Below are 13693 nucleotides of genomic sequence, written 5' to 3'. Positions count from 1 at the left end.
CAAATTCAGAAGGCTACAAATAATTTTAAAATCATGCTTAAATGTTCGTTATTCCCTTGACAATAAAGAGAACATTTCTGATGCTAAGATTAAGATGTTATTTTGACTACCTGGTTTGAATAACAACAAGTCCTTATCTCAAAATATTGAGCAAAATACACTTTTTAGAAGTTTCTTTTTCTTATTATACTGTTTTTATTGAGGAATATCTTTAGCTCCTGCTGTGTGATTTGTGCCAATTCACCATGACAAGACCTGTAACCTTTTAATACATACCTTTTTATGTATGAATTTGTCACAATACCATCACTTGTTAAGATTAAATGGTGGCAGTAAAAATTTCTGAATACTGAAAAAAAAGTGTGATAAGTAATAAATAAGCATGTTCCAAACTTAATAATGTTTGGTTAGTACAACTGTATTACAGATACTAAAAATCACCACTCTTTAAACAAAGTTCATTTGTCAGGACGTGTAACAGATGGGCGGGTAGCTGATGTAGGGTTTCACACTTTGTCAAAAATACCTAATCTAGAGTGTACAGTTTATGATAATGATAACAAAAAGAAAATAATAATATCTTGAATGTGTTTTGAGAAGGAAGGATTAAGGGAAAAATTGTTCTTCGTATAAACCTCTGCATATAACACCTATCATTTAATTTTGTTGCACACTATAAAATAACAAAAATAAGATCTGCAACAAATCTTCTCACTGGCACCAGAGCTTAAGCTTTGCCAACAAAGCACTGAAGCGAGATGTATTCTTTTTTCCTCGCCTTGAAGGTACTGTCACACATGTCTTGCCAGGAACACACAAGTCTGTCCCTCATTGACCTTCAGCTGTGCTCAGTAAATGTAACTATGTTTTCTCATGCTTTTTGGAAATCATTACTGTTTGGCTTCTTAGTTAAATGTAAATACTCTTTTACTACTGTCACCTTCCATTGGCTATTATTACAGAAGTTCCAATATAATGGGGTAGTGTCGTTTCCTTGTGGGTTTCTGGAGAAGAGGCTGATGAGGGGCTTTGGTTTTTGTACATAAACGTATTTACTTCCTCAGAATTGTATCCATAATTTTCTCCTACGTGTCCCGTTGCTGTACATGATGAAGTTTGAAATGTGCCATGTTTGGCTAAAACATGATGATAATTTAGAAGCACAAATGGAACTTGTCCAGAGGGTCTTACATCCATCACACGCTCACTCTCAGAGTCGTGATCAAGCTTTACAGTCATTCTCTCATCACTGTCCAGTTCATTTAGGCTTGTAGCATGGTGACTAATATGCCCATATTTGGGTTCCTTCATACAAATCCGTCTTGTTTGTTCATACACTGCGGGCACAGGTAGGAGATGACTTAATTGTCCTAAAGCTTTAGATTGGAAACATTCTGATTTTGGCAGCAAAGAGTTAGCAACTGAGTTTGAAAAAGAGCTTTCATTAATGCTCATTTTTTCTTGTAGGTCTCTGTTAAAAGCTAGCTTGTTTTCTTCTTTAATGAGATGGTGAGGTGGCTGAATCCTGTTTTCTATTTTGTTGGGTTTCATGATGCTGGAATCATAAATCTCTTCTTTGTATCTGCTGCCTGGCATAGGTGCTGTGCAACTTGTAAAGTTGTCGGAGAGAGCATCTTGGTTGTATCTCCTGTTCGATACGGGCACTTGGGGGAAAGAAAAAACATGTTAATTCCTGAAGACAAGCTCATACAATAGTTGGACTTTGACAGATTTTATGGCTGAACTGTAATACCCGTTAGGTGTGGGTCAGATCCGACTCCCAGTAAAGACATCAGAAACATTCCCATTTGCCTCAGTGGCTTTGGATAAGCCTAAGACACTACTGAAAGGTTAGAAAGCATTTGGAAAGACACTCGGTGTTGAGCAATTCTCAAAATGTTTTTCATGCTATGCAAAGTGCTTCTTTTCACTAAAAAGCATAATTGCATAATTATTAATCTCTGTTAATATGGTCGAATCAGGAAATTACAGCAAAGAACTAAATAACCACAAACGTGACTCACAATTTTAAAACCTCAGACTTAGTAAGCTCTTTTCAGAACTCAACAAGTAATTTATCAAAGGAAGGATGATATTTCATCTTGATAAGCCTTTGCTTTTTTCCTTTGAAAAAACGGTAACAGATATTAAAAATGTCTATTGAAAGGCAACAGAAATACTTCATAAGTAATGCTGAATCTCAGCTTTCATGTAGTGAAACTGTTTGAATGATAAAAGCGTGATCTACACTATAAGCTGAAAATATCCACATGAGACTAAACTGGATGTGCAATGAAAATAAGATGATAGATTTTAAAATTTTAGCAGCGTGTGAACCTAGCGTATCTGTTCAGGCTTCTTCTCTAAAATATATTGAGAATCTTTTCTCTGAATCTTTTGTATGCTGCCTAAACTCATTTAATTGTTTGAATTGTTTTTGTCATTTTCTGCTTGGCCTACATGATGTTTTCTTTTAGTACAGTGTTATCAAACAACAAATGATAAGAGAAAATGAACTGTTTCACTCCTGTACAGTATGGCTACGATTTGGTGAGTGCTGATGTTCTGTGCTGTTTTGTATGAACAGTTTGGCAGTTAAACTACTCCTACAAGGCGTATTTGAAGGTTTGATGTTAAACGTTCAATGAGGCACCAAGTTTCTCATGTTAAACTTAAGCTGAATTTTTTGCCATGTTCACTGAAAGTCCTGAACAACCTAAATGCCTTCTGTAAAAGGGATTTTCTGTTTTCCTAAACATTTTATTCAACATTTTAAAAGTTTTGGAGTTCCCCGTAGTAGTTGCTGACATAACTGCACCCGCTAATAATTAAATATTCCCTGTGCTATAGTAGACTGGCAAAACCTTCGTGTATAACAGAGGAAGCAGAAATAGCTCAATTGTACCTTTCTTACATGCACAGCTTCATTAATTTCAGAGGGAGTTGCACCACATAATTAACACCAGAATTTAAACAGAAATCTGGATCCAATTTCTTCTTGATCAACCCACAGTCCTGCAGAAGCAACAACTTTCCAGTTCTTGTTTTTAATTTCTGTGCAGCCATTTTTGTACCAAGAGGTATATTCAGGCCTAACTAAACTGAATTCTTGTCATCTGTGGAAAAATGGTCCTCCTACATCACAGATCAAAACAGGGACTCAGCCACGTGCTTGAGTATAACATAGAAACTTTCTAAGTATTATTGTATTACTGTAATCTTAACTCCACTTTTGGCATTCTTGTTATTAAAAAAGTCACCGTCTGAGAGTTGCTGATATATAACCAGTATGATTTAACTAAGCTGGAATACGAGTTTTGGTGTTTTTCCCCAACTTGATGCATCTGCTAGCCATGAGTTGGTTCTCATTGCATCATGAAGTACTGTTGCCTCATGGCTCTGCTCTCCTCTCTGGACAAAAGATTGTCCTTTCCCATTTTTAGAGCCCAAGCTTGTAAGAAGCTGAAGCATCACAGCAAACAGTTGGATGTAGTCTTTTTATTTCTTTTTTATTTAATCTTGAATTCTGCTCAGCTAATGGCTTCTTTTGTGGTCCAAGAAGTAATTTGCATACTCAGAGATTTACAAGGTATATTATCCTTTTTTTTTTTTTTTTCCTATCCTGTGCCTCGAACATGGTTTTCATCTCTGATGTTGAGGAAGAAGGTAAGCATTTGGTTAATTGTTTGCAGGCTTCCATTAAAGTTGTCAGCACATTTGTGGAGTTAGAGCAGACAGTTAAGCAGGACAGCAGTGCAGCAGAGCACAGTAGTTTTTGTCCTCTTCCATTCAGAAGAGTTGGCAGAGCTGGACTAAAATCTGCTCATCTTCCTTTGCAGATAAAAACCCAGAAGTGACCTGGGAAGGACTCCTTGCAGGGAGTTTTGTCATACACAAAGACCCACTGCTCTGTGCTGCAGTGAAAGGGCAGTATCCTCGGGTTGCTTCCAGCCATCCAGCACATGGGCAGTTATCAGGGTACCTGTCTCAGCCAGGTGCATTCTGTTCATTCTCACTCACTGGGCACCCTTTACAGTTGTCAGTGTCAGTGAACTAATTTGGGATGCTTCCCAGCCCATTCTTCTGGCAGGGGAACTCGGCTGTGCTGAGTGACAGAGCTATTCCGTCATATTCCATATGTTCCATAAGACCATATATCATACAAGAGTGATAGTAGCTTCTAGAAGGCCCTTCATACATACTTATACCACCTCCATTCATAGCAACTGACAATTGCAGCAGTGAGCTCTGTCCATCAGGTATCATGTCACTGCTAATTCTCACCAAGCAGCCCCGCTTTCCCACTTGTGCATTGGATGCAGCATGCTCAATGGGCTTTTCTGGCAAGTTTTATGGCAGACAGTCAGTTATTGACTATAGACTATTGTCTATTTGGTGATAAGAGCTCACCTTCCCTGCCAGCCTGCTGAGAGTTCAGCATCCAACCACCCAAGTGACAACAAGCAAGGCTACTCTAGAATAAACTAGTCTGTAAAACATATAATACATATGCATAGTTGCAGTATACTAGAGTAGTTTTCATCCTGTTTAACCTGGTGCTGTAGTGAGGCGTGTTCCCTCCTGACTTTCTCATAGTGCTGTTAAAGGCCTGTTGGTGTTCAGTATAGGAAAGATGCTCTCAGAAAAGATATTCCATTCATACACATGCCTTTGTCTGACAAGAAGTGTCAGAGTCAGTTAAGAGGTAGAGCCGCTCCTTGTTTTCTCATTGCCCATAAGAAATGACAAAAAGACATCTTTGAATCAATGAAGAAAGACCAGTACGTAGAATAGACCTTCCTACACTTGGTGCATGGTCCAGGCAGCTTTGAATCCAAACTTCAGAAAACCTTGTCAGTTTTTACATCACAGATGAAGGTCTCTTCATGCATAATTGTCTTGCATAATTTTTCTTGGGCTTTCTGAGCTACGTTGATCTCAGAAAAGTATACTCCTGACAGTTCAACGTGATGCTAAGCTTCACGTGGGTGGTACAGACTGGCTAACAGCATGACTTAAGTGAAGTGTGGATACTCTGTACCGCAGTAGCAGTGTAACCATGGAAGTGTACAAAGGAAACATCCCTGACTACAAAGATGGTTGATTTCTCTGAAGAGATTCTCTTTTCTGATGAGTAGACCAGCTGGAATAAAGTAGAAGAAGTTTCAAAACCAGATTCTGAGGCAGCAGCATCTGATTTGCAGACAGTTTTATCTGCTACGTGCTTTTCCAGGGCTTTGATGGCTTGGCATAATCATCTTAAAATCTCTGATCTCTCCAAAAGACACTATTTTCCATAGTAAAAGATGTCTCTCGCCTATGGTATTTTTGGCAGATGCCTCTGTGGATGTGATGTGTAATAGACCTAGCATCCAGCCCGGTTGCCAGATGTCATATTTGGCATTGCCTTTGGATTGAAGATAATGATGCTAAGCAGATCCTCTCTGCTTTGAAGCTTACTAGCTGTCAGTTTGTCAGTGAACCACTGGAAAAAGCAATAATTGACAATGTAAGGAAGATCAGATGCCCCTTTTAACTCAAAGCAAAAGCTGCTTCCAAAAGTTCAGATTTCTCATTTGCCAGCAGCCTCAGCAGAAGTACAACAGGACTAATTCTTCCTTAGAATGAGTTAAAGCCCAGAACAACTAGAGATAAATCCTCTGTGTGCAACGGAGGTTGTTTTTTTCTTCCCTTTCCTAATGCTGCCTGTGAACTCCAGTAGTGATCTCTCATCAGGATTGAGTTGACTGTAATCTTTTTCCCTTCTAAATAGCAAAAGTATGAGGGATCTTGCAGAGAATTAGTCATATCAAGTCACTTTTCCTCAATTCCTTAATAGCTAAGCACCCGTTAAAGTAAAGTAAATCTCTGCTCAAAAGAAAACTCACATACTCCAACTTAAGCAACAAAAGTGGAAATAGAAGTGATATCACAAGAACTGCAGGTATCAGAGCTCTGTTTTCCTGGTCATGAAGAGATGGTGCAGCTAGGCATGCGTGATGAAACTGAAAAAAACCAGCAGTTCCTTGCATTGATTTGTTGGGATTTTTTTTTTTTTTTTTTTTCTCTAAACAGATTTAACAGTATTCCTGTGGAATCCTTCTGGCTTCACGTATTTAATGGGAGTTGTCTGCCCACATCAACCAACCAATGGTAAATCGCTTGTCTGCTTCTATGCTCAATGGGCTTTTCTGGCAAATTTTATGGCAGCCAGTCAGTTATTGAACAGTCAGTTTTACAGACTGTTTCCTAAATAGGCTGTTCTTTCCATGTCCATTAGCAGTGTATCAGATCAGCAAAGGGGTGGATCTGCTATCTCAGCCAGTCTCACTGCCCCTATTAGTCTGGAAGCAGAGATGAAAAGCTGGGCTTCAGTACACAGGGACAGCTTTGTTCCTGAAGACTCACTGGGGGTAATTGGCTTTGAACCTTGTACTTATCCTTCTTTCTTGTCCACAAAAATACAACACCTTCAGATAGGGCAAAAACATTTCTAAAACATCTCTTCTAGTTCAAAGCTACTCTTTATCACACCCAGCCCACAACACCAGCAAAAGGAAGTCAGCACAGTAGAGGAGCCTGGGCTCAGAAAAAAAAAAAAAAGATTTAATGTCTCTATACTGTAAGGAAATCTTAAGTATCATTCATTTTCAACCCAAATGCAGGACAGTGAAATGCTACTGTCAGCTAAGGGACATTAGATGGTCCTTCAAAGGACAAAATCCTGGACAGAAGTTACTCTGTGGGAGACACTTTCAGTATCTGATACCATCTTCTGTTTTATGTAACACGTTCATATTTTAACATCAGCGGATGTACCCTTCAGATCTGGGATATCTAATGATTTATCCTCATGTGAATAAATTTATTACTTCCTCCGTCCTGTCCATAAGGAAGTTAGAAGAAAGAAACTTTTCCAACTTATAATTTTATGTCAATCAGTCCAGTGACTTTTAAATAGCCAAAACAGTGTACACAGATAGGTGTAATGAGAATGAGATCTAAAGATTAGAGTGTATCTTTAGCCTGTTCAAATCATTTATAGCTGTGCATGGTTATTTCTTATTGGTTGGCATCTCAGATGTCAGTGTTTTCAGTGTTTCCTTCAAAGTATTTAAGCTGACAGTCTGTATGGAGAGATGATGCAGGTGATCAGGCAGGACCATTGAAGACATTTTAAATCAAGCAGGAAGAGAGTGCATTTCATTCACTCATTCCCTGTGGTGACTGAAAGGTAAAGACATTCAGATTGGCTTCATATTCAGAAAGAACAACCTTCAATTTTTATGGAAATAGATTGTGTTTATTTTAATTTCTGTATGTGGACTGAAGTGCATTTGTTTCTGACAGCAAAACGTGGAGACAAACTATGCCAGTGTTAAAGGAGGTGGTATCACTACCATGTTCTAAAAGTGATTCCGGTGATTGCATTTTTTTGATGCTTTGATAATAGAACCATGGAATCACAGAATGGCTCCGTCCCCTAGCCACCAGATAGGGCTGCCCAGGGCCTCATCTATCTTGGCCTTGAAAACTTCCAGATACAGCGCATCCACAGCGTCTCTTCTCAGCTTGTACCACTACCTCAGTGCCCTTTGAGTAAAGAATTTCTTTCTAATACTGAATCTAAATCATAGAATCATAGAATCGTTCACATTGGAAAAGACCTTAAAGATCATCAATTCCAACTGCAAACTAACCGTGCTACCCCATACTCTATTCTCTTTAAGTTCAAAACAATTACCCCTTGTCCTATCACTACACTCCCTGACAAAGTCCCTCTCCAGCTTTCCTGTAGATTCCCTTCAGATATCAAAAGTCCCAGTGAGGTCTCACCAGAACCTTCTCTTTGAGCTCAACAAGTCCAGCTGTGTCAGATTTTCTTAAAAGAGAGGTGCTCCAGCCCTCTGATCATCCTCACTGTCTCCCCTGGACCCTCTCCAGCAGAACCATTGGAGTCCCCAGAGCTGAATACAGTACTCCATGAGAGAAGAAGAAAATCCCCTTCCTCAACCTCCTGGCCACTCTTCTTTTAATACAGGCCGGGTATGATTGGCTTTCTGGGCTGCAGGTGCACACTGTCAGCTCACCTTGAGCTTCCCAACAGCCCCAGGTCCTTCTCCTCAGGCCTGCTCTCAATCCATGCCATGCTCAGCTGTCTTGAATTTGCCCCAGCTCAAGTGCAGGACCTTGGCTTTGTTGAACTTCATGTATTTTCCATGAGAACACTTTCCAAGCCTGTCAAAGTCCCTCTGGATGGCATCCCTTCCCTCCTAATACTCCAAATTAAGTTCTTATGGTAAACAGGATAAACATGTAAATGCTATAAGCATACTAGATGTTATGTTTCCATGTTTGTGATTTTCTACATTTCCTAACCATCTTGTATTTCCTATTTTCAAATTACATTTACAAATATTTCCCAGACATTCCAGAGCTTTTCTTTTCCATTTTTTCTTAAAGCGACACCCACCTTCATAACTCTGTCCAAGATTATGTCGGATGATGTTCACTGGCTGCTCAGGAAGATTTTTGGATGGTGACTGGCTGTTGGATACCAAGGAGTTGGCGTAATGCCACTGGCATTCTCCATTTGTCTGCAGCGTACTCAAGAAAAATCGAGCCACTTCACAAGGATTGCCTTGAGATTGCCCAAACTTAGGAGGCAGCATTTGCTTTTTGCTGCTGAAGACATGAGAGTCTACAGGGAAGTGTCCATAATGGTAAGAGAAAGGCAAGCTATATGACGGAGCATATAAAAGTTCACTGTTTTCTGAATGAAAGTTTTGTTCTTGAATGGTGGCAGCGTTCACTGCAGGGCTGGATCGCCAGTTTCCCACCTGGCTGCATTCCAGTTTGTCTGTTTGGAATGAGCTGTATTGCTGGGGGAAAGAAAAAAAATGAGGGGGAGAGAGTTAAATGACTAACTTTAATATGAAACAGCATAACATGTCATAAAGGCGCCCAAAGCTGGGCCTCCTTGAACTGCAATCTCACTGGCTAAAGGGACTGGCTTGCCATGCGTTTAAGATTCTTTATCTTCACTGTGGTTTACCTTCACTTAACACAGAAACAAAGAACAATTTTGACATCCTAATGCTAAGGTTTTATTTGATAATTTTGCCAGTTGGATTTTAGCTAGTAAATGTAGGCAGTTGCAAATAACAGAGAGCATGAATTTGCTGCAAAGCACAGGAAGTTACTGATTAGTGGAGTTACATACCATGAATATGTTTTGACTGAAATGTACGTGCTAGCTTAATTTGGTACTTTTATAAGATAATAGTAGTCCCTCTCAGCGAAGCCTTAGAATGTCTCATGTTTTGTATCAGTCTCACCAACCCTGTTTCATGATCTTCACTGTTTCCCTTCCCATCTAGTTCTAACTCACCCAGAGACAGTGACAGATATCCCAAATCCCATCCCAATGGTGTGTTTTGTAGGACTCCTTTTTATGAAGCCTTCTCTGGCAAAAGGAAACTGCCAGTATCTTTGTGACATTAAAAAATCTGCGCATCAACAGTGAATGAGATGCGTTCTACCCTACAACTGTCCTTAATACATTGCCTTCCTTTTTTTTTTTTTTTTTTTTTTTTTAACCAAAAAAACATGTTGGGTTTTTTAAGGACTTTATATCCTCCAAATCCAAAAGTCTTTCTGTTTGCCAACTTGCCAGTGTTGTTTTGTACTGCTTGTGCTGTCCACCCCAAGAACAAAAGGTTCGCATTGTATGCTGGCCTACAAGGGAGTTCCTGCAGAAGAGCCTACTGTAGTCAGTTGTACGGTAAGTTCAGCTACAGAGGATCTCTATCCTGGCTCAAGGACTCTACCACAGTAACTGCAGGTAAATACCGCCAAGAAAGTTACCTGTTGTGGGTAAGGCGTTGTTCTGAGTTTTGCCTTCATTTTGTTACTTTTGGGTTTTACTATTTTCCTTGTTTCCTGCGAGGTAGATACTGAGTTTCTGCATGAAAACTGTGACTTAGAAATGGTAACCTGGTCCAGTGACAACTGAAGTTCCTTATACTCAATATCTCTGCAAAAGAACAGTCCAATAAATTACATATTCAGAACATACCATAAATATAAAATAGCTCATTTGAAAATACGTATTAGCATTCACGATGTTTTCATTCTTCTAAGATTTTCACTGAGTCTGCTCAGATGAGAATGCTGGCAGGCAGTGAATTTTACAGTCTGACTGTTTTCATGGGAGTCTATCACAAACATTCTGCTGGGTTAACAGAGTTGACATCTTTGCACTAGATGTCCCTGCTCTCTGAAATTATTGTTCTCAGCCCTCTGTGGTACTCTGTATTTTGGAATCATAACCACGTCAGCTGATAGGAAGACATGGATCAATTAATCTGTCTCCTCAGTCAGGAGCTGGTCTCTTCCCTGTTCACTCACAGCTTGCTCTGAGGAGAGGCAAAAGAGCAGCGTTTCGTTCCCAACAGCACAGTACCCTTGTAGCTAGACCAGAGGAAATGCAATGCTGTTTTTCTGACAGTTTCTAGAATTTAATTTCTCCTCTGTTGTGTTCAGTTTCATTTGTTCTATATACCGGGCAGACTTCTGTACAAAAGAGGATAAAAAGCAAAACAAGAGCAAGCTGTGAATCATCTACTGAAACAAAAATTAATATATTTTTGATGAGTAAGTTGTCTTCTCTGTTTTTGTCAGTAGAAACAATGGAGTATATTTGTGAAAGGAAAACTAGAGGAAAACCTACTTCTCTCTCAGTTCCTATCTAGAATTAATTTCTATCGCTTCTTGGTGAATAACGTGGAAGTAAATTCAACTCAAGATTATGCTCTTATGACCCTGGCACAGTTTCCTCAGTCAGTGCCCCAGCTCCTGGAACTCATGTTGGCTGTGGGACTGAGTATCTCCTTGGTGCTGTTATCTCACAGCAGTACAGGAATGAGCGTAGTACTGCCCAGTTATCCATCAGGGTTGAATACCTGCTTTAGGTAGGTTAAGGTAATACACTGTGGTTGCTAGCTCTTATGCTTCAACTCTTCAAGACCAAGTAATAGATACAGAATTATAACACACAAACACAAATGACCCCACCTCACATGTCATGCAAACACAATTTACTCTGATGCAAGTTAAGAAATGAACAAACCTAGACAAAAGAGTGTGTAGTTCCTTGCCTTCTTCCACTGCTGTTCAATCCAATGGTGCCCACTATCTTTTTTTTTTTTTAACAGATAGTTTTTTTCAGGCACAGTCTATTTCACTATTACTTATCCCACTTATCCCATGTGGATTTCTGTCTCTCTTAGGCTTATATCATGATAAGAGTTTTGTAATACCTTTGTGGCTTGAACCAGAAATCAGAAATAGCAGGCCCAAAACACTGCACATTCACAAGCTCAGTGGGAGCTGTTTGTCATTGTGTATATCTGTTCAGTGCAAGTCAGGGAATCCTTGGTTATCCACCATCCCTTAGAGGAGTAACATTTTCTACTATCTACTGTCTCATGAACTGACACTGCGATCTCTGCTAAGGAGCACTGTGTTGGGATAGCACCACTGTTGTTCTGACGATAGTTGCAGAACTGGGATCCAGACTTAACACAAATAGCTACCAGTGGTGCTATGCACTCAAACATGCAGTATATGAAACAGTCATCATAAATACAAGCTTTTTTTTTTTTTTAGCTCAATAAGCTTTTATAACTAAAACAGGGAGGATATCAGGAGAGCAAAGTGGCTGAAGCATGCAAACACAAAATGATAACAGAAGACACAAGTAAAACAAACTTAAAGGATTTAAGTAAAGAATCAATTACCGGTAACAGGTAATGGTACAAAGTATTTTGACTTACGTAAGGACATAATTGACACTCACTATGCAGTGAGGCCGTGATGAACGGCTGTTATGGACAATAGTAGCGTAGCTCTGCACCCAAACCCAGCCTCCTTGTTTGGACAGTAGTCGATAGTACTTGGTTGTTACTTGGCCTTTCACCAACACTGTGAGTAAAATACAAAAAAAAAAGCATTTCACATTGCTTGGAGTTATGACCTAGAGATTCCCTGGAGAGATTTATTTGCAAGGGAGGGACTTCTCTTCCTCCTCCTCCTTTCTTAGACTTCCTTCTCCCACAGAACTTCAAATAACTTATTTGCACAGGCGTCTACCCTACTCCTTTATATAGTTTCACGATGTCACATTGTTGTTTACAAATAGTATGTTGTGAACTATTTAAGTTTGTTTTCCATTCTTCTCCAGTTCACCCTACTTTTTTCCCTCTTATGTTCTGCAAAAGCATTTTCTGTTTCTAATCCTCTGACTGAAAAGGAGTTCAAGGCAGCAGAAATATTTCAAGTGGACACAACACTCTAGTGTATTTGGAAGCACTTTCCGTATTCATTGCTTGAAAGATAATTGTGTATTTTGCTGTGTATTTTATGCTATGTTGCTATGACCCTTCTTTCTCTGTGAGAGGGCATCCAGAATTAAGCCAAGAACAAAAAAAAGTGAAGTGTGTAATCATTTTTTATTTGTTTTATTTGCTACTGAATCATATGGCTGTCAGTCATCACTGGAGTTGGCTTTTTTTTTTTTTTGTTCACTTCTTACTTGGGAGAGTGTACATTTGTAACTTCAATACCAATTAGAGATTGCAATAATGTGGATAATAAATAGTCCAACAGAAGACTGACAAACAGAAGCAAGATTTCTTCTTGGTAAAAAGCCCTTTAAGTCTGTTGCATATGGGTGCTCTCTCTGGACAGTTTGCTCTCAGCAGAAGATAGAGCACGATTAGACTTTTCATCAGATCCAGTAAATCCCCCTAAGAAAATCAAGCTCTTGATTTTTATAGACAGATATTTCTGGAAACATTAGTTCTTCTTCCATTGTCGTAGAATCATTTCACAGAATCACGGAATGGATTGGGTTGGAGGGGACCTTAAAGTTCTAAGTTCTAAGCTGTGCCATGGGCAGGGCTGCCCCCCACCAGCTCAGGCTGCCCAGGGCCCCATCCAACCTGGCCTTGAGCACCTCCAGGGATGGGGCAGCACAGCTTCTCTGGGCAGCTGTGCCAGTGCCTCACTGCCGCTTCAGCAAGAAATTTCTTTCTAAAATCTAACCTGAATCTTCCCTTTCAGTTTAAATCCACTCCTCCTTGCCTTATCACTATCTGACCATGTAAAAAGTCGATCCCCCTCCTGCTTATAAAATCCCTTCAAGTAACCAAGACCTCCCCAGTGCCTTCTCTTCTCCAAGCTAAACAAGCCCAGTTCCCTCAGCTTGTCCTCATCAGAATGATGCTCCAGCCCTCTGATCATCTTTGTGGCCCAACCCAACAGCTCCACATCTTTCTTGTGCTCGGGACCCCAGGTCTTGACACAGCTCTCCAGTCAGGTTCTCACAAGGGCAGAGCAGTGGAGACAGTTCCTATCCCCTCCCTGCTGTCCATTGCTCTTTTGATGTTGCCCAGGATACTGTTGTCCTTCCAGGTTGTAAGGGCACACTGCCAGCTCAAGTGCAGCTTATCATTCATCAGGATCCCCAAGTCCTTCAGCATAGGGTTGAATTATAGGATATGGCACCCATTTGTTCAGAAATCAAGGAGATAAATAAAAACATCTTGCAGGACATTCAAAAACCAATCTCTGCTAACAACAAACTACTGCTGTTTAGAGTTTGAAGTTTCTATATACGAGATTTTACTTC

At 39.9% G+C, this 13693-nt stretch overlaps 1 protein-coding gene across 2 annotated transcripts in view; it reads right to left on the bottom strand.

The window, feature by feature from the left end:
* Nucleotides 1-936: 936 nt before the first annotated feature.
* Nucleotides 937-13693, bottom strand: part of SIM2 (SIM bHLH transcription factor 2) — a 53556-nt gene continuing 40799 nt past the window's right edge. Inside the window, exons 8-12 of one of the 2 annotated variants that reach the window (XM_042810465.1) lie at nucleotides 11838-11985; nucleotides 9868-10036; nucleotides 8474-8882; nucleotides 6149-6169; nucleotides 937-1634 (exon numbers count right to left, since the gene is read on the bottom strand). In XM_042810465.1, coding sequence (XP_042666399.1) covers nucleotides 937-1634; nucleotides 6149-6169; nucleotides 8474-8882; nucleotides 9868-10036; nucleotides 11838-11985 — 1445 coding nt within the window. Of the gene's footprint in view, nucleotides 1665-6148; nucleotides 6170-8473; nucleotides 8883-9867; nucleotides 10037-11837; nucleotides 11986-13693 lie in introns of both variants that reach the window. The other variant, XM_042810464.1, reaches the window with a different exon arrangement.

Source organism: Centrocercus urophasianus, unplaced genomic scaffold, assembly GCF_019232065.1.
Source record: "Centrocercus urophasianus isolate 14NV4802_14NV808 unplaced genomic scaffold, USGS_Curo_1.0 seq_12, whole genome shotgun sequence".
NCBI classification, from domain to species: Eukaryota; Metazoa; Chordata; class Aves; order Galliformes; family Phasianidae; genus Centrocercus; species Centrocercus urophasianus.
Note: the sequence above shows the minus strand (reverse complement) of the source record. Positions and strands in the feature narration are given on the sequence as shown.